The 19,005-nt window shown below is 35.3% G+C and overlaps 1 protein-coding gene across 1 annotated transcript; it reads right to left on the bottom strand.

Moving 5' to 3' along the window:
- Positions 1-12,529: 12,529 nt before the first annotated feature.
- On the bottom strand, positions 12,530-13,291 carry LOC115950020. The gene has a single exon (XM_031067273.1). It carries the CDS (start codon positions 13,289-13,291, stop codon positions 12,530-12,532), a length of 762 nt encoding a protein of 253 aa, XP_030923133.1.
- Between the last annotated feature and the right edge of the window lie 5,714 nt (positions 13,292-19,005).

Genomic DNA, 19,005 nt, shown 5'->3' with positions numbered 1-19,005 from the left:
AAGGTCTTTTTACTTTAAAATTTTGAAAAAGTTTGCAAAACCAAATTTAAATTCTCTAGCTTGATTTGCAATACATATGTTGGGACATATGTGTTACACATGTTAGGAACACATGTCACTATTTTATGTAATTGACTAATCATTTGACAAAACGTACATTAGTTGTAATTTGATAGATCTAGGATGTGTTTAATGCTTTAAGAAATAAGGTTTCAAGTTCAAGTGTTAAAGCAATGCAAGTCTGTCCAAGAATCAAGTGTGAAAAATGTTGTTCATTAAAGCTCGACAGCTAGTATCTATTGAGACTTAGAGCTGTTTGAATCCCATGGTTCGATAGCAACTCGACAAATAGGATATCTGTTGAGGTTTATGAAACTCAGATTTTTGAGTCTGTTTTTCACCCAATCCGTGATTATATGTTTGAGCTTTCTTTTTTCACAACCTTAGACATATAAAAGGATTATTTTAAGGGCCGTCAAAGGTAACAAAAGTTGCACAAGTGTTGAGCAAAGTTTTGTTCAAGCAAATTGTGACCAGAGACAAAATTTGTCCTAGTTCATCTTTCTTGTGAAGAAGCTACTGTGTTTGTACACCGTAGGGTTTTGTGACCAAGCAACTTTGTGATCTTTACTGTGTGATGAACTGAAAAAATTTGCAGCCACCAACCTTCTCTAGTTGATGATTGAAGTCACGTACTAGGATCCACGCAATTGGTTAGTCACGTACTGGGAGCCGTGCATTGAAAGGAGAGATTGTCACTACAGAACAAGTCCAATTGGGTATTGGGGTAAGGGTTCAACTGTAAGTTGGTATAAGGTATTGGGATTCCTTTACTTGTAACTGCTTGTTTTGATAATAGTGGATTTTCGGAAGTGGTGACCTTAAAATCATCCGGTGGGGTTTTTGCCGTATAGGTTTTCCCCATTCATAAATAAATCACTGTGTCAATTTAATTTCCGCTGCACACTTAGTTCAATTGGTGATTTGTTTGTGCTACCATGTACATTGCATGTTAATTTGATTAATTAATAAACGTAGCTAATTAATTAATTAATTAATTTATCACAAGGGGTCGATATGTTTTTGGCCTATCAACATATAATTGAAAATAAAAATGGCTTTTACGCGGATAGAGCCATTCATTTTTTTTTGGATCCAATTTCATTTTACTAAGATCTATTTCATTGGAAATTTAAGAAAAAATACATTTCTTAAAAAGCATCTAAGAGTACTTCAATAATTTTTTGGTTAATTTTGTGAAGCAATTTGAAAATTTCATGCAATTTTTAAAAAACAACCAAGTTTAAACATAATCATTCTAACCTTTGATAGGCCAAGAATATATTGACCCCTTTAGTAACTTAATCAAATTAATTAGGTAAGTGATATTAATTAGATTCAATTACATGCAATGAGTGTGGTAGCACAAATAAATCATTAAATAACTAAATACAGCAGAAATTAAATTTAACACGGGTGATTTGTTTACAAATGCGGAAAACCACCAAGGCAAAAATCCACTAGGTAAATTTAAGGTCACCACTCCAAAAAATCCACTATTATCAAAACAAGCAGTTACAAGTAAAAGGAATCCCAGTACCTAATACCAACCTACAGTTGAACCCTTACCACCATACCTAATTGGACTTGCAATGTAGTGACAATCTCTCCTTTCAATGCACGGCTCCCAGTACGTGACTAACCAATCTATGCATGGATCCAAGTACGTGACTAACACACCAACTTGAGAAAAATGTTGGCTGCAAAGTTTTTTAGTTTATCCAAATGATGAAGATCAAGAAGCTCCTTGGTTACAAAACCTTTGGCGCAAAGACGCAGCCGCTTCTACTAAATAAAGATGAACTAGGGCAAATTGTCTTCGGTCACAATTTGAGTGAATAATCACTTTGCATCAAGTTACATCACCTTTGACGCCCCTTAAAATAATCCTTATATATGTCTAGGGTTGTGAGAAAAGAAATTCTACACAAATAACTTGGATATGCGTGAAAAACAAATCTAGAAATTTGAATTTCATAATTCTCGATAGATGCAACTTCTGTCGAGAGCTGTCGAGAATTATACATTAAATCATATAGATTTATCTGTCGAGTTTTAATGAACAACATTTTTTCACTTGTTTCTTGGATGGACTTGCATGGCTTCAATACTAGACTTAAACTCTTGTTCATTGAAGTATTAAACACATTCTAAATTTACCCAATGATATGTAAAATGCGTTTTGTCAAATGATTAGCTAATTCTACATGACATATGTTCTAACAAGTTCCACATATGTCCTAACAATCTCCCCCTTTGGAAATCCGTGACAAAACCACAACAAACAAATGAAGTATGAGAGAAGTTATAAATCACTAAACCCATAATCACTTGTTGAGCACAATAAAATTTAATCCTAACACAAACTCTTAAAAAACTTTGCAAGAAGAGAGTTCATGGCGTGATAAATTTTGACAACCTGTCTTTTGGAAACACTTTAAACAAAACTCATCAAGGCATCTTAGTGTGAAAATGAAATAAATGATTGCATACATAATAATAAACATGAGTATAAAGAGAGAAAAGAAACAACATATGGAGAGATAGATGAAATGATAACAACATCATCATATGTATAAAAGAGATATAAGTACAATATTTGCTATTACTAAATAGTCACAAGATGTGAGAGACTGCGCCCCTGGCCCGTTTTTTATGGTGTTGGGCCAAACCCACGTGAATGGGTGGAGTCGTATTATTGCCTCTCAAAATGGATGTTCAACTGATTATATTTTCGCCTTTAGATTAAGGGTTTTACAATGGAGTCGCCACTTACTTAATTATTGGAATAAATAAGAAAACCAAGATTGAAAAATTCCTCATTTTATTAATTTAAAAATGAATTTACATTGATTATAGGAAAATTACATGACTTTGGTTCTAGATACAATCTAAGATAAAATATATGGCTTTATTTCCTAGTTACAATCTAGAAATTGAAAATTACTTGATCTATCAACTCTTGATCTAAGCTTGGAGGATATGTTACAAGGTGGGAAGGTGTTAGGCACACATTTTACCTAGTGAAACCGGTCTTTTAGACTACGGCGGCCAACATTCATATCACATCATCTAATATGTTATCAATCAATTTGCATATTGAATTTAATGTGTGTGCATGTGATAAACCCTAATTTAATTTATTAAACATTTCATTTGGATTGAAAAATAAATTCTAGTAAATGTGTGTGGATGGTGATATTCTAGATTCAGAGATTTGAAAAAATTATTAAACAAACATCATTTTCATGTTTTTGATGTGGATTTAAGATCAAAACTAGTGTTATGCATGAACATGTGATAAAAAATCAACAACATGTGAAGAACACATTAGAACATTCAAACATATTCAATGGAATTTAAATAATTACTATCATGCTTTAATCTTAAATTCTCATCATGACAACATAAAAAAAAAAAAACAAGTTAAGGAAATGGATTATACCTTCATGCAAGATCCATATGGTGGAGGAGGAGACTCTTGGTGAAGGTCCTAAGGGTGGGGGAAAGAAGAGTTAGGAGAGGGAGAGTGAGTCTCACTAAATATCTTGAGTCTTAAGAAGACCAAGATATGATAAGACTCCTCTATTTCACTAAAACTCAAGAGAGGAGAAGAGAGGGGGTTTTTGTGTTGTCTTGGAATGGAGGAGAGAGGGGGGGGGGATTTATATAGTAGTGGTGGAGAAAATATGAATGAAAGGTAATTTAATAAGGGTTGATAAGGAATTTTGAACCTAGACCTTATTTTATAGTCTTTGGGGAAATCGGGTGCATTAAATTTAGAGATTGGTGGGAGTGAGAAACAAACAAAATTCGGTTTTCCCATAACTACTATAATAGGCTGTAGAGCCAAATTCAAAAAATCATATCTTCATAAATTCTGATCGAAATTGTCTCATTCTTACGCTCAAATTGAAGCCCCAGATGTCTAGTTTTTGGGAAAATTAACCTCATTCACAAATTCAAAATATTCTGGGAGATATCAATGAAATGGTGAGCAAATGTCATTTGTTAGAAAATAATTTCAGTACAATTAACATTAATAGGTCCCAAATTAATTTTCAATTAACATTAATAGGCTCCAATCACTCTCATTTCAGACTTAATTAGTTCCAAATTTACCCTAATTAAAAGATAATTGCACCAAGTGTGTGCAACCTTACCCTAAAATGTAGTCCTAGCCAATCAAATTATGACACGTCATTAATCTCAAATAGATTATAATTATAATCAATCGGAATCAATTGTCCATAATCACATATAGTCGGACTCAATTTGTGATAGTGCATATCGGCCATTAAAATTTGATTTGATGATAACTTTCAATCTGATGGTCCAATTAAGGCTTATGACTAATCAATTTGATCGTTACAACATCAAGATCATTTTGGTGAAATGAGATTAATGATCTAATGACCAGAATCAAGATACATATTTCCAAGGTAAAACTATCCTTTTATCTTCCATGTGAGGTTAAATGCATGTTGCAAAATAAGGTGTCAACACAAGACCAGTATAAAAAAGGATAATGTATCTAAAAAGAAAGAAAATAAAAGTACATAAATCCTCACTACATCCCTCAAAAGATATAAACAATCCCCCTATCAAAAAGTCCAATGCTAACTCTCCCCCTAAGTACATGACTACTCTTAACCCAAAACTACTCCTCCTTTTTGTCACGAATGACAAAAGGCAAGTCATTGAGAAGTGGTCATCTCCTCATCACTGGAAGAGCTAGCATCCTTATCCTCATCATCATCATCATCACCAGAGCCATCATCATCGTCCTTGTCTTTAGAAGCCTGCAGAGATGGAGAGGGAGACGGAGACGCATCATCATCGTCCTTGTCTTTAGAAGCCTGCAGAGATGGAGAGGGAGACGGAGACGCGGTGAAGCCACCTATACGAGCCTGTCGTCATGCGATACGACTAACACGGGTGTTCACCTGATACAACTCAGTAGTGAGTTTATCGAGGCGAGCATCCATGCACCTAAGCTGCACCCATGATGGCCTCTAGCGTCACACCACCCGCAAAAGAAGAAGGAGAGGAGGTGGATGGAGTGGAATGGGCTGGAGGAGTCGCCATCTCAGTCTATGGCCGCTTTGGTTAAAGCTGGGCCTCACTCCGTCGAACAGACGCTAGGCTAATGGCACCCATGACAGTGAAGTGAGAAGACTCGGGATAAGGGATAGAAGAATGGTGAATGATACTCATGATAGCAGAAGGAAAGATAAGCTTATCACAGGTCTCCGTATCCTTATAGACATTTATTAGGCAGAGAATGAAATGAAAGGGAAAGTCTATAGTAAGGTCCTCAATGAGGGAAAGTAAAAAGCGAGCATGAGGCTCGGTAATGGAGTTATAGTGAGACAAGGGATGGAGAACAAAAGTCATCACCATATTAAGGAACCTCGGACCTTTTGCAAAGCCCAAGCATAAGGTGTTTTGGCGATCACCCTATGAAGAAGATGTCTCACATAAAAGAGACAGAAGTTCATCTTTGGACACAATTCTCAGACATGGACACCCGGGGTAATTAGGATGCAATACCCTCGGAACATGTAGTACATCGGAAATATGCTCCGGAGTAACTACGATACGTGTACCTTAAACCTGTGTAACAAACCAAGGTATAGAAGTATTGAAACCATGCATGTTGGAGTAGAACTCCTGAATGATCACGATAGGACAACTCACAGGTATCTCACATAGAGATTCCCATCCTCAACTGTGAATGAAAGTGGGTAGAGTAGTATTGGAAAAGTCCGGTAGAATTACGTGGCTTTCCGAATGAATGCCATGTTTGGAGAAGTTCTCTGAGAAGTCCTGGCGGTCTAACTCATCACAAAACCGAACATGAAGAGGAGTAGGATCAGAAGAATATGCCCTAGAACGAAGAAAGTTCTGAGATAGAGCAGATTTGCGCTTGGGTGCCATGCACTGACTATGAGAGAGAGAGAGAGAGAGAAAGAAACACTATCACAAAGAGTACCAGAATATTGAAATGAAAAAGGTACATATGCATGAACAATGCATGAGCATGTGACGTGCAAAGAAAATTGCATCATGGGTTCAACCCAATCCAATCCTAATAGCACACAAGTTTCAACATATAAATGCACATCTATAATGCATGAAACATTGTGAACATGCAAATGTAAGGCAATGCATAAGCATATAATGTCATATAAGCAAAACCCAATGCAAAAATTTCACAAAATACTCATAAATTTTCAAAAACCCCCAAAAATTTCAAGAAAACCCAAAACCTAGGTCTAAATGCGTGAAATGCAAGAAGAATGAGGGATAGAGAGATCATACCAGAGAAGAAATGATCAACCTAGGCCGAAATCCAAGAAGGTAGGAGGTTTTGAGAGAGAAGAAAGTGTTTGGGAGGTGAAAAGGCAAGTTTCTGTCGAGAGAGATAGAAAAAATGAGATCTGATTTTGCGCTGAAACTATTTAAAGAAAATGCGTCTCAATGGATCGAGGATTTGTCGAGATCTATCGAGCACTAATTCTCAACAAATAAATCTGTCGAGGTGCTATAGAAAATTTGTCTATGGCAAAAATGCCTTGATGGATCGAAAAGCTGCTGAGAAGCTATCGGCAAACAGAAACTTTCTCGATGGATCGAGAATCTGTCGAGACAAATTCCAGAAAGCATCAATGGATCGAAGATGCAATAAGAACTATCGAGAAAAGAAGTCCAAAGGTCTTGATAGATAGTTATTTGTCGAGATCTATCGAGATGCTGTCGAGCTTGATTAGAAAGCTTTTCAAGTAGAGGAAAAACACAGAAATGAATGCAATCAAGCAAACTACTCAACCAAAGATCCAAACAACACTTTAAGCTCTCAAAAACATCTCTCAACAAGAAAATGCAAAGCATTCATGATCCAAAACACACACGCACACTAAACAAGTCTAACCAATTTTATATTTCAAAAACAAGTCAAAAAAGTTTAGTGAGCATATATTAACACATGTATCCCTTGTGATGGCCAAATCACATTATACATGCACATGTATCAAAAGTAGCAAAGAATTTGCATGTTGTGTGTGAAAAAATCACAAAAGTGTATAAGTGTCTCATGTTATGACAATTTGAGATATGAGAAGATCAATTTAATTCACACATAATCATAACTGCTTGATGGGGTCACCTTCGAGGTACATCTTATAACTCCCATATCTCCTTGAAACATGCTTGCAACCACATTTAAAATCATTTTGATTCTTTTTGCTTTTGTTTTTCATCGCATATTTTTTCTTTTTGAGCAAATCATGCGTGGGCATATAAAAGAGAGAAGAAATATCCAATTATGTTAAGCTTAAACATCTCAATTTTGCTATGCCAAAGCATACAGATGTTATTCATGATTGGCGGGCTTTAGTGGTGAGATGGTTATTTATGCATTTCTTTTAGGATTTTCTAGTTATTCCCATCAAAAAGAGTGATATAAGTGTTAAGTACAAAGAGATTACTTAATTGTACTTGTCACAAATACAAGCCACAAAACTCACTTGCTTAGTTGTGCATTGAGATGCTCATCTAAGTTACAACAGATACAAAGTTTAGAAAACTTTGTTTCAATGGCCATCTAATGTACACAAAACACACACTATTTTTGTATTTTTCTGATTTTTCAATTTTTTATTAATGAAAAACAAAATAAAGCAAAACTAAAAAAAAAAAAAAAAAAAAAAAAACATGTTAAACAAAACATAGTATAAAACTAGACTGACTCAAAAATAAGAAAGTAAAACGCACAAGTAATGAATAAACAAAAAGAGGGAGAGAGAGAGAGAGAAAAAGTGATTAAATCACTTTGAACCTTTTTCCTTCCACACCTTGGAAGAACCTTTCCATTGAGCGAACCTTTGATCTGGTGGTGAAGGAGAAGAATTGAAATCGTTCAAGTTCGTAAGGAACATGAGGACATTAAGAAGATCTCTAAAAGGAGCAAAAGAGGATGAAAACTGATTCTGGTTTCCAGATGAGATCATGTTGTTGCTATGTTGAGTGGCTAACCACTTGTAGCAATTAAGTCGAGTATGCCTTGAAGCTCCACAGTGATGACAGAGATGCTGCTTCTTCTGTTTAGACTTTTGATTATTTCCCTTCTTAGTCCTAGGGTTTCTAGTTTCTTTCTTATCAAGTTTAGGAGGTGCTCCTAAGATAGATTTTCCCTTGTCTATGTTCTCACTAGCTAAAACAGTTTTAACATCATTATTCTCAAAATTAACATTATTAGTAAGTGAGACAAACACAGTAATACTAGAAGAAGCAATATTAAGAGAAGAGAAGTCATACACCAAACCGGTTCTATTAGAAGCAGATTTCTAAAAGCTAAGCATCTCATCAATCTTTGCACTGGAAGTCCTCTCCAATTGAGCTCTGACCTGTGACAGTTCTGCTTCATGCTTCTTGGTCTTTTCCGCCAAGAAGTTGTTCTCAAACCACAGTGCTCCAATGGTCTGATTAGCTTCATCAAACTTTGTGAAAAGCTTCTCTCGATCTAGCTTAACATCACTCAACTTCTTGGTGGCTAGCCTATATAGTTTCTCATGCTTCTCAGAAACCTTGTACAATTTTTCATAGGTTGTATGGATATCATCTTGATCGTCCATTTTCTCAAACTTAGAGTCCACCAAGTCCTCTTCATCATCTATTGTTTCTGAAACCCCATCAATAGGATCAACTATAGTAGTGAAGGCATTCAAGATTCCTTTGTCATCATTGTCATCTGAATCATTCTCAGGCTCAGTGTCACTCAAGGTAGCAGCAAGGGTCTTGCTTTCTCCATTGATCTTTAGATATGTTGGACATTCTTGTTTCATATTTCCTAAACCTTGACATCCGAAGCACTTTGGCCCGATGGGAACAGTGTACTAACTACCTTCCCTAGCATCCTTCTTCCCTCTATCTTGGCTCTTGAATTGTGAAGAACTGGATTGCTTACAGTCCTTATTGAATCCTTTTGTATTGGCATTCTTCATAAACTTCTTGAATTTCCTGGTGATGTAGGATTTCATCTTGGAATCTTCATCATCAAAGGACTCATCTGTATCACTGCTTTTAGCCTTTAGTGCCATGCTCTTACTTTTGATTGATTTCCTGATTCTAGTCAAACCCAATTCATAGGTTTGCAAGTTGCCAACCAGCTCTGTCAAAGGAATTTTATCAATATCCTTTAATTCCTTAATAGCGGTGATCTTGGCATGGAATCTCTCCGGTAGAGATCTGAGCTCCTTTCTTACAACCTTGGGTTCGGAAATGGTTTCCCCAAGATTAAAGGCAGAGTTCACTATGTCCTTCAGCTTGGCATAGAACTCATCAAACAACTCATCCTCCTCCATCTTAATCTCTTCAAAGCTCATAGTAAGCCTTTGAAACTTTGAATCCTTGACAGCCTTAGTCCTTTTATAGATTGTTTGGAGGATAGTCAATACTTCCTTAGTAGTTTCGGTAGAGGATATCTTCTTGAACTCCTCATTGGTGACTGAACTGAATAAAGCATTCAATGCTCTATTGTTGAAGTTTGCCACTTTGATCTTAGCATCATCCCAATTAGCCGGCGCTTCCTTTGGCTTGGTCTAGCCTATCTCCATAACTTGCCACACTTTCTCATCTAAGGACTGCAAGAAAACTCTCATGCATACTTTCCAGTATGCATAGTTAGTGTCGTCAAATAAAGGAGGGATAATTAAAATTGTCCTCTATCCATGACAAACAGGGGTCAATGGATCACACAGTAAAGATTAACCCTAATCAGAGTATGCCCGATCTGATACGACTTGATAGGCCAAGAATGTATTGACCCCTTTAGTAACTTAATCAAATTAATTAGCCAAGTGAAATTAATTAGATTCAATTACATGCAACGAGCGTGGTAATACAAACAAATCACCAAATAACTAAATGCAACAAAGATTAAATTTGACACGGGTGATTTGTTTACGAATGGGGAAAACCACCGAGGCAAAACTCCATCGAGAGTGAATTTAAGGTCACCACTCCCGAGAATCTACTATTATCAAAACAAGCGATTACAAGTAAAAGGAATCCCAATACCTAATACCAACCTACAGTTGAACTCTTACCCCAATACCCAATTAGACTTACAATGTAGTGACAAACTCTCTTTTCAATGCATGGCTCCTAGTTGTGACTAACCAATCGATGCATGGATTCAAGTATGTGACTAGTTCTTCAGTTTATCCAGATGATGAAAATCAAAAAGCTCATTGGTTACAAAACCCTTGGCGCAAAGATGCAGCAGCTTCTACAAGAAAAAGATGAACTAGGCCAAATTGTCTCTGTTCACAATTTGAGTGAATAATCACTTTGCATCTAGTTACATAACATTTGACAACCCTTAAAATAATCCTTATATATGTCTAGGGTTGTGAGAAAAGAAACCTTACACAAATAACTTGGATATACATGAAAAACGGATTTGGAAATTTAAATTTCATAATTCTTGATAGATGCAGCTTCTGTCGAAAGCTATCAAGAATTATACATTAAATCTCGATAGATTTAATTGTCGAGTTTTAATGAACAGTACTTCTTCAATTATTTCTTGGACAGACTTGCTTGGCTTCAATACTAGACTTGAACTCTTGTTTCTTAAAGCATTAAACACATCCTAGATCTACCCAATTACAAGTAAAGTGCGTTTTGTCAAAGGATTAGCCAGTTCTACATGACATATGTTCTAACAAGTTCCATATATGTCCTAACAACCTTCACTCACAAAAGATTTATACTCTTGATGAATCTTCATTTTTTGCACATCCCTCTCAACTTGAATGATCTTTCTTGGAATCTCATTTCTCTTGCGTCTTTTGATAAATCATTTTTCTTTCATCTTGATGAAAATTCTTGCACTCTATTCTTTTCATTTCTTTTTTCTTGTTGAAGTCTTTTCTAGCTTGATGACAATCTCTTTTTCTCATAGTTTGATGCTTTCTCAAAACCTTATCTCTCTTTGATGGATTTTCTTCTTTCCTAACTTGATGGAGTGAACTATCCCTTTTCTTTGATGAGCTCTATTTTCTAAACTTGCTGAACTCTTCATCTTTTCTTTAGAACTTGTCACACTGTCTTCATTGAGGACTTACCAAGCGGTGCTAAATCCATAATGTCAACCCTTCCTCAACTTAAGATTTAAGCATGCATACCTAATTTTCTCACCCAAGATTTAAGTTTTTAGTGGGTTCATTGAAAAACAAGCTAAGTGTTTAAAAGCTCAAGCTGGCTAGCAATAGATAATTATTGTAATGAGTGTCAAGGAATAATGCAGCTTACCAAAGGTGGCCTTTTATCCCTAGTGATACTTACTTGTAAGTACAATGACTTAAACTCTTTTAATAAATTCCTCTTGGAATAAAAGAACAAATGCTTCAATCATGTGACATTTTTTTTTTTTTTTTGAGATATGGATGGAGTGTATATGGCTTGAGAATTTTGAAGGAATGGGTAGATTTCTTTGATTGCCTTTTAGGACCTTTTCTTCTCATATTTTAAATGTTTAGCAAAAGTCCTTGCATGGATTGAATGAAGTTAAGTCCCTCATTTGCACAAATTGATTGGTAGAGCAATTAATCATCATGATTTAGAAAAAGTTTTGTCAAATAGATCTTCTTTATTCTCTTGAGAAGAAGGCTTTGGAAAATGTTTTGAATTTTTGAAAGAACAATTTTATTTATTTATTTATTTATTTGAAAAAGGTTACTAAGAAGGCCCAATGCCCCTAGTCCAAAGATTTTTTTTTTTTTTTTAAATGAATTGAAATGACTTGAAGGCCCAATGCCCCTAGTCCAAAAGATTTTTCAAGAATTTTTTTCTTTTGAAATTTTTCGATTTTTTATAAAAAATTTTTTAAAATTTTTTTAAAATTTTTTTATTTTTTATTTTTTAAATTATTTTTTCCTCTTTTTAATTTATTAAATTTTTTTTTATTTTTATTTTTTATGTACATATGAACAACATGACAAACATAATGCATCAAACACAACATGAGTTTTATTGAGCGAAAGACCAACTAGAAAGCAAATCCAAAATAAACAATAAGATCAAATAACCAATCTAAAAAAATCTTGTAAAATGGAATTCAAGCAAAGTTAGAACGTCTGGCCGATGAAGGCGGAGTGATGACTTGTTTGTCAATCAGATTTTGAATGGCATACCGCAGATTGATGCATTTATCTATCTGTCGGCTAGGTTCTTGTTGATATTTTCAGAACTCATGTGACTTGTAACCTTTGGGCATTGGGCTTGGAGGAGGTCAAGGGTCAAGTGGGCCAAGATACCTTTCAAGTTTGAGCTTTTCAAACAATTGGCTCATAGGCACGTGGAGTTCATTGAACTTCCTTCGAGGCCTAGAATTCATAGTTGATGATGCTTGAGCACCTACAACATTGATTATTTCCTCATTGGTGGTATAGGCTACAGTTTTCTAAAAAATGGAGCGTTCTTCCTTCTTCAACATGCCGTTATTAATAGCATCTTCTACTTGAGTACCAGCTATGGCGAAGGCTTTAAAGTTGGGAAAGTATTGGGAAAAAAGATGCTTGTGGAATATGGGTAACAAATTCTTCACCACCATTTGGATTTGATCTTCTTCACTAGGTCTCATGATCATTTGGACTGCCTTGGCTCTCCATTTGGTTATGAAAGAAGAAAAGGATTCTTTGGGGCCTTGCTTTGTAGTTTCAAGGTTTCTTGTTGTTATGTCCACCTCTATGTTGCACTTGTATTGATTGTGGAACTCCTTGCATATGTCCTCCCAATTATGAGTTCTGGTGTCTTCTACATTAAGGAACCATCTAAGGGCAGCTCTTGTTAAAGTATTTTGGAACATCTGGGCCAACATCTCTTCAGTAGCTCCTAAGGGCTGCATGGCCCTCGTGTACATCTTCAGGTGGGATTTAGGGCATCCAGTGCCATCGAACTTGTCCAAGATTGGCATCTTGAACTTCGGGGGTAGCCTTACATTCGGGAAGAGAGAAAGTGATCGATAGTCTATGAGATCGTCCAACCTTCTTGACCTCTTGATAATTTCTTCCATCTTGTTCATCTTCTCATTAATTCTCTTTTCATGTTCTACTATAAAGGAAATTTGGTTAGTCTTTTCTCCTTCTTGGTCATTCTTCATATTCTGGAATTGTTGAACCATGAGGTTCATATCCTCTCTCAGCTGGATTTGACTAGCTACCATTGTATTTAGTAACTCTTGGGTGCTCATCTATTCTTTAGTATTCTGATGCTCATCTCTTTCTGTCATAATAACAGAGTCTTCTGATCTTTTGTCGCTTAGACTATCTTATGAATCAAATACTAGGTTGCGATGTGTTAGGACATATGTGATTCAATGTTAGGAAAATATGTCACTATTTTATGTAATTGGCTAATTTTTTGAGAAAACGCACTTTATTTGTAATTGGGTAGATCTATGATGTGTTTAATACTTCAAGGAATAAGGTTTTAAGTTGAAGTGTTAAAGTCATACAAGTCTGTTCAAGAATCAAGTAAGAAAGTGCTGGAATTTAAAACTCGATAGTTAGCATCTATCGAGGTTTAAAAACTATTTCAGCCCATGGCTCGACAGTTAGCTCGATAGATGGCTATCTATCGAGGTTTATGAAACTCAGTTTTTCAGAGCTGTTTTTCATCCAATCAGTGAGTATATGTTTGGGCTTTCTTTTCTTACAACCCTAAACATATATAAGGATTATTTTAAGGGTCGTCAAAGGTTACACAAGTTGCACAAGTGTAAAGCAAAGTCTTGTTCATGCAAATTGTGACCGGAGATAGAATTTGCCCTAGTTCATCTTTTTCTTGAAGAAGCTGCTGTGTTTGTACACCTTAGGGTTTTGTGACCAAGGAGCTTCTTAATCTTCATCGTGTGATGAATTGAAGAACTTTGCAGCTAACATCTTTCTCAAGTTAGTGATTAAGTCGCATAATAGGATCCGCGCATCTATTGGTTAGTCACGTACTAGGAGTCGTGCATTGAAAGGAGAGATTGTCACTAAAGAACAAGTCCAATTGGGTATTGGGGTAAGAGTTCAAATGTAAGTTGGTATAAGGTACTGGGATTCCTTTACTTGTAATCTCTTGTTTTGATAATAGTGGATTCTCAAGAGTTGTGACCTTAAAATCACCCGGTGAGATTTTTACCGTGTAGGTTTTCCCCATTCGTAAACAAATCACCTTGTCAATTTAATTTTCGCTACATTTAGTTTAATTGGTGATTTGTTTGCTACCACGCAATTTGCATGTTAATTTGATTAATTAATAAACTTGGCTAATTAATCAATTAATTCATCATAAGGGGTCAATACTTTATTGCCCTATCAAGTGGTATCAGAGCAAGCACACTCTAATTAGGGTTAATCTTTGCTGTGTGATCCATTGACCCCTGTTTGTCATGGATAGAGGACGGTCTCTTATTATACCTCCTTTATTTGATGACATTAACTATGCATACTAGAAAGTACGCATGAGAGCTTTCTTGCAGTCTTTAAATAAGAAAGTGTGGCAAGCTGTGGAGATAGGCTAGACCAAGCCTACGGAAGCGCCGGCCGACTAGGATGATGCTAAGATCAAGGCAGCTAACTTCAACAACAGGGCAATGAATGCTTTATTTAGTGCAATCACAAATGAGGAGTTCAAGAAAATATCCTCTACTGAAACTGCTAAGGAAGCATGGACCATCCTCCAGACAACCTATGAGGGAACCAAGGCTGTCAAGGATTCAAAACTTCAGAGGCTCACTATAAGTTTTGAAGAGATCAAGATGAAGGAGGATGAGTCGTTCGATGAGTTCTATGCTAAGCTCAAGAACATAGTGAACTCAGGCTTTAATCTTGGGAAAACCATTCTTGAACCCAAGATTGTGAGAAAGGTGCTCAGATCTCTACTCGAGAGATTCCATGCCAAGATCACTGCCATTGAGGAATCAAAGGACATCGACAAAATTTCTTTGACTGAGCTAGTTGGAAATTCCTTTGACAAGGACAGGGAAATTAAGCAAGAGCAAAAGCATGGCTTTGAAAGCCAAAAGTAGTGACACTGATGAGTCTTCAGACAATGAAGATTCTAAGATGAAATTCTATATCACGAGATAGTTCAAGAAGTTTATGAAGAATGCCAATGCGAAAGGATTTGACAAGTGCCAAAAGCAATCCAGTTCTTCGCAATTCAAGAGTCAAGACAAAGGGAAGAAGAATGCTAGGGATGGTGGTCAGTACACTGTACCCTCAGGACCAAAGTGCTTTGGGTGTCAAGGTTTTGGTCATATGAAACAAGAGTGACCCAAATATCTTAAGACCATTGGGAAGAGCAAGACAATTGTTGCTACATTGAGTGACATTAAGCCTGAGGATGATTCTGATAATGAGGATGATGGAATCCTAAATGCCTTCACTGCCACCGTAAATCCTACTGAAAGGATTGTTGAAGATATGGATGAAGAAAAGGAATTGGTGGAGTCTAAGTTTGAAATGATAGATGAGCAAAAAGACATCCACAAAGCCTATGCAAAGTTATACAAGGTCTAAGAAAAGCATGAGAAGTTGTATAGGTTGGCCACCAAGAAGCATGATTAGGTTTTTGTGACCAATGAGCTTCTTGATCTTCATCGTGTGATGAACTGAAGAACTTTGCAGCCAACATCTTTCTCAAATTGGTGATTAAGTCAGGTAATAGGGTCCATGCATCTATTGGTTAGTCACGTACTGGGAGCCGTGCACTGAAAGGAGAGATTGTCACTACAAAACAAGTCCAATTGGGTATTGGGGTAAGGGTTGAACTGTAAGTTGGTATAAGGTACTCGGATTCCTTTACTTGTAACCGCTTGTTTTGATAATAATGGATTCTTAGGAGTAGTGACCTTAAAATCACCCGGTGAGGTTTTTGCCATATAGGTTTTCCCCATTTGTAAACAAATCACCGTGTCAATTTAATTTCTGCTGCATTTAGTTTAATTGGTGATTTGTTTGTGCTGCCACGCATTTTTCATGTTAATTTGATTAATTAATAAACTTGGCTAATTAATCAATTAATTCATCACAATGGGTCAATACTTTCTTGACCTATCAAGGTGTTGGAGCTGTGGAGTGTCTTGTATGCGTAATGGTTGCAGTACTATAACAGCCCTTGAACTAGAACTCACTTGGCTATCACTTTTGGGTTCTCTTTTAGGTCTTCACTCTGATCTTAACCAGATTCTCTTTTAGGAAAAGGTAGGTTGGTTCAGTCAAAGCTACGTTCTCATCTATTTCAATCATTCAAGCAATCAAAACAAACACACGAAATGCAATGCATCATTTATTTGGACTGGCATAAGGATAGGTTCTACAGCCATTACATTGTAGGGTGGGTTTGATGTTTTATTATTTCCTATAGCTAAGACATTACACCTCCTAACTTGTAACATAATGAACGTTGCGTTGGTCCATACGACATAGTTTTTGTCCTTTACAGTCAACAAGAAATGATCAAGTGACTTTAGGTTATGAGTTGGTGAGTTCATTGGGTATTCAAATCTAAGGAAGACCAGTGATCCATGGTTACTACTACCAGATTTTTGAAATGGGTTCATGCATAATTTGTTGTTTCATGACATGCACAATGACAGTTAAAAGAAAACAATAAACAAACAGCATGACATTTCAAACAATATTTCATACAATATCTTACAAACAAAAAAGGGTACTTAATTGATCATCCTAAGTCTAATATGAAGTTTAGCCCTTGACATCTCCAGTGAAGTCGCTAATGTGAGAGACTGGCTCTCAAAAAAGAGATAGGCATCGGCACCTCTCTCTTTTTCAAAGTTATTTTCATGATGAACTTCATCCCAAAGTGATAATTAGGATTTTTAAAATAATTATTTTGAATATAATTATCCCAAAAGCCTAATTATCTACGGTTTTTATATATTATCAGCTTAATTTTTTTAATCTCATGCAACAAATCTCACTTTAAAAAAATAATTAACCAATCACAAAAATTCATTTAAGTAATTATAATTATTAACCAATCAAAATTAATTTCAATTAATCATATGTGATCAATTCCACCCAAATGAATGCATGTAGACTGTTAAAACTTAATCTTGTGATATCTTTCAATCTGACGGTCCGAATTGGGAAACCAGGCATATAGTCGTGATTGTTAGAATCTCAAAATCATTTTTATGTTACATGATGAATGATTTAATGCATGAAATGCAATTATGATTTTTAGGTACTTAGAATGATTATTTTGGTCATCTTCCAAGGTTTAAATTATGGATGCAAAATTGAGTGTTTATATTAATCTTATTTTTGTAAAAAGAAAAAAAGAGATGAAGTGCATGGAATTGAAGTAGTTTAGTCTGCGACTTTTTATGTAAAAAGATTTGGGTTGTGTTTTGGGTTTTCGGTAACTATTTCCTATTCTATTAGCAATAGTATTCTATTAGCAATAGTAACATGCTATGATTTAGAATGGAGTAGAAATTTAGTGTTTTATAGACATTTGGCACTTTCTTTTTTGGAGAAGAAAGAGACCCTTGGCACTTGAATGAGGTAAGAGAAGGAGAAATATTAGGTGTTTGTGTTTGATGGGAAAATGGACAGCCTTCGTAGATAAGCATGAGAAAGGTAAAAAAAATTAAAAATTAAAAAAATTAACTTTTAATGATCAAAAGGTATGTGAGAGAGAGAGAGAGAGAGAGAGAGAGAGAGAGAGATTTGGAGGTTTATAGGAATTGTAGAGCAAAGTTATGGATAATTTCTTCAAATTTTGAACCCAATAACTGACTTGGCTATAATTAAAAAATTATAAAAAAAGACGAACATATGACACAAAATTGAGAATCTAGTTGAATTTTCTCTTAGTTTTGACTTTATATATATATATATATATATATATATATATATATATATATATATATATATATATCCTTTCGAATTTTCTTTTTCAACATCGAAGTCTTTTAGCTAAATTTCAGCATTTATAAACGGTAGAATGTAGAGAGGAAAGATTGTGAAAGACTAGCAGCGTCAACTCAAGCATCCATTAAAAATCCACATTTGTTTTGGATGTTAGCTATATGGATGCAAATTTTCTTAAGATCGTCTTTTTTGTTAACATATTTGTTTGGATAACTCTCGTTTGAACATTATATCATTAATTTATTTTAATTTGACTACTTAATCTTAGGGGGCTTTTGATTCGCCGAATGTTACATTACGCCATAATATTACGTTATTGTAATCTTACATTAATGTAATTTCAATATAAAAATATAGCATTACATTGTTTACGAAAGTAATGAGATTAAAATGATGTGCTATATTTTGTAATTTTAAATTATTGTAATGTTTGAAAAAATAAAATAAACCAAAAACCGACAAGCCCAATAGGCTGTTAGTCTCTTATAAAACTTTTAAGGGGTCATCGATTTGATTTGAATTGGAACTATTCTGCCGATTGGGTTTTCACGGTTTAGGGATTCTGGCTTAACGCATGCACACCTGGACTTGGAGATTTTGGTCTGAGGGGTAATTTTAGGCTTTTAAAAATGGTTCCCACGTGTCCCTATAATTATTTGCCATATGTCCATATTTTAAAAAATGAAATAATGTAGTCCAAGTCAGGTACCACATCAACACTCTATTAGACCACATAAGAGATAAACTAACAAAAATAGACGAAGGGACAAAAATCGAAACATTTTGCAAAGTTTAGGGATGCAAATAGAACTTCTGAAAGGTCAGGGACGAAAAACGAACTTTTTGTGATAATTTAGGGACAAAAATGATATTTTACCCAAAAAACTTTTAAGACGTAAAACAGAAAAGAAAATGGATCAAATAGTCACTCTCTAAAAACATTGTCTTACTATTGTGAAATCCAAGATCTATCCCTATTGATATGGTC

Source organism: Quercus lobata, chromosome 6 (genome assembly GCF_001633185.2).
Source record: "Quercus lobata isolate SW786 chromosome 6, ValleyOak3.0 Primary Assembly, whole genome shotgun sequence".
Taxonomy (NCBI): Eukaryota; Viridiplantae; Streptophyta; class Magnoliopsida; order Fagales; family Fagaceae; genus Quercus; species Quercus lobata.
The sequence above is the reverse complement of the archived record's forward strand: the minus strand, read 5'-3'. Positions and strand labels throughout refer to the sequence as shown.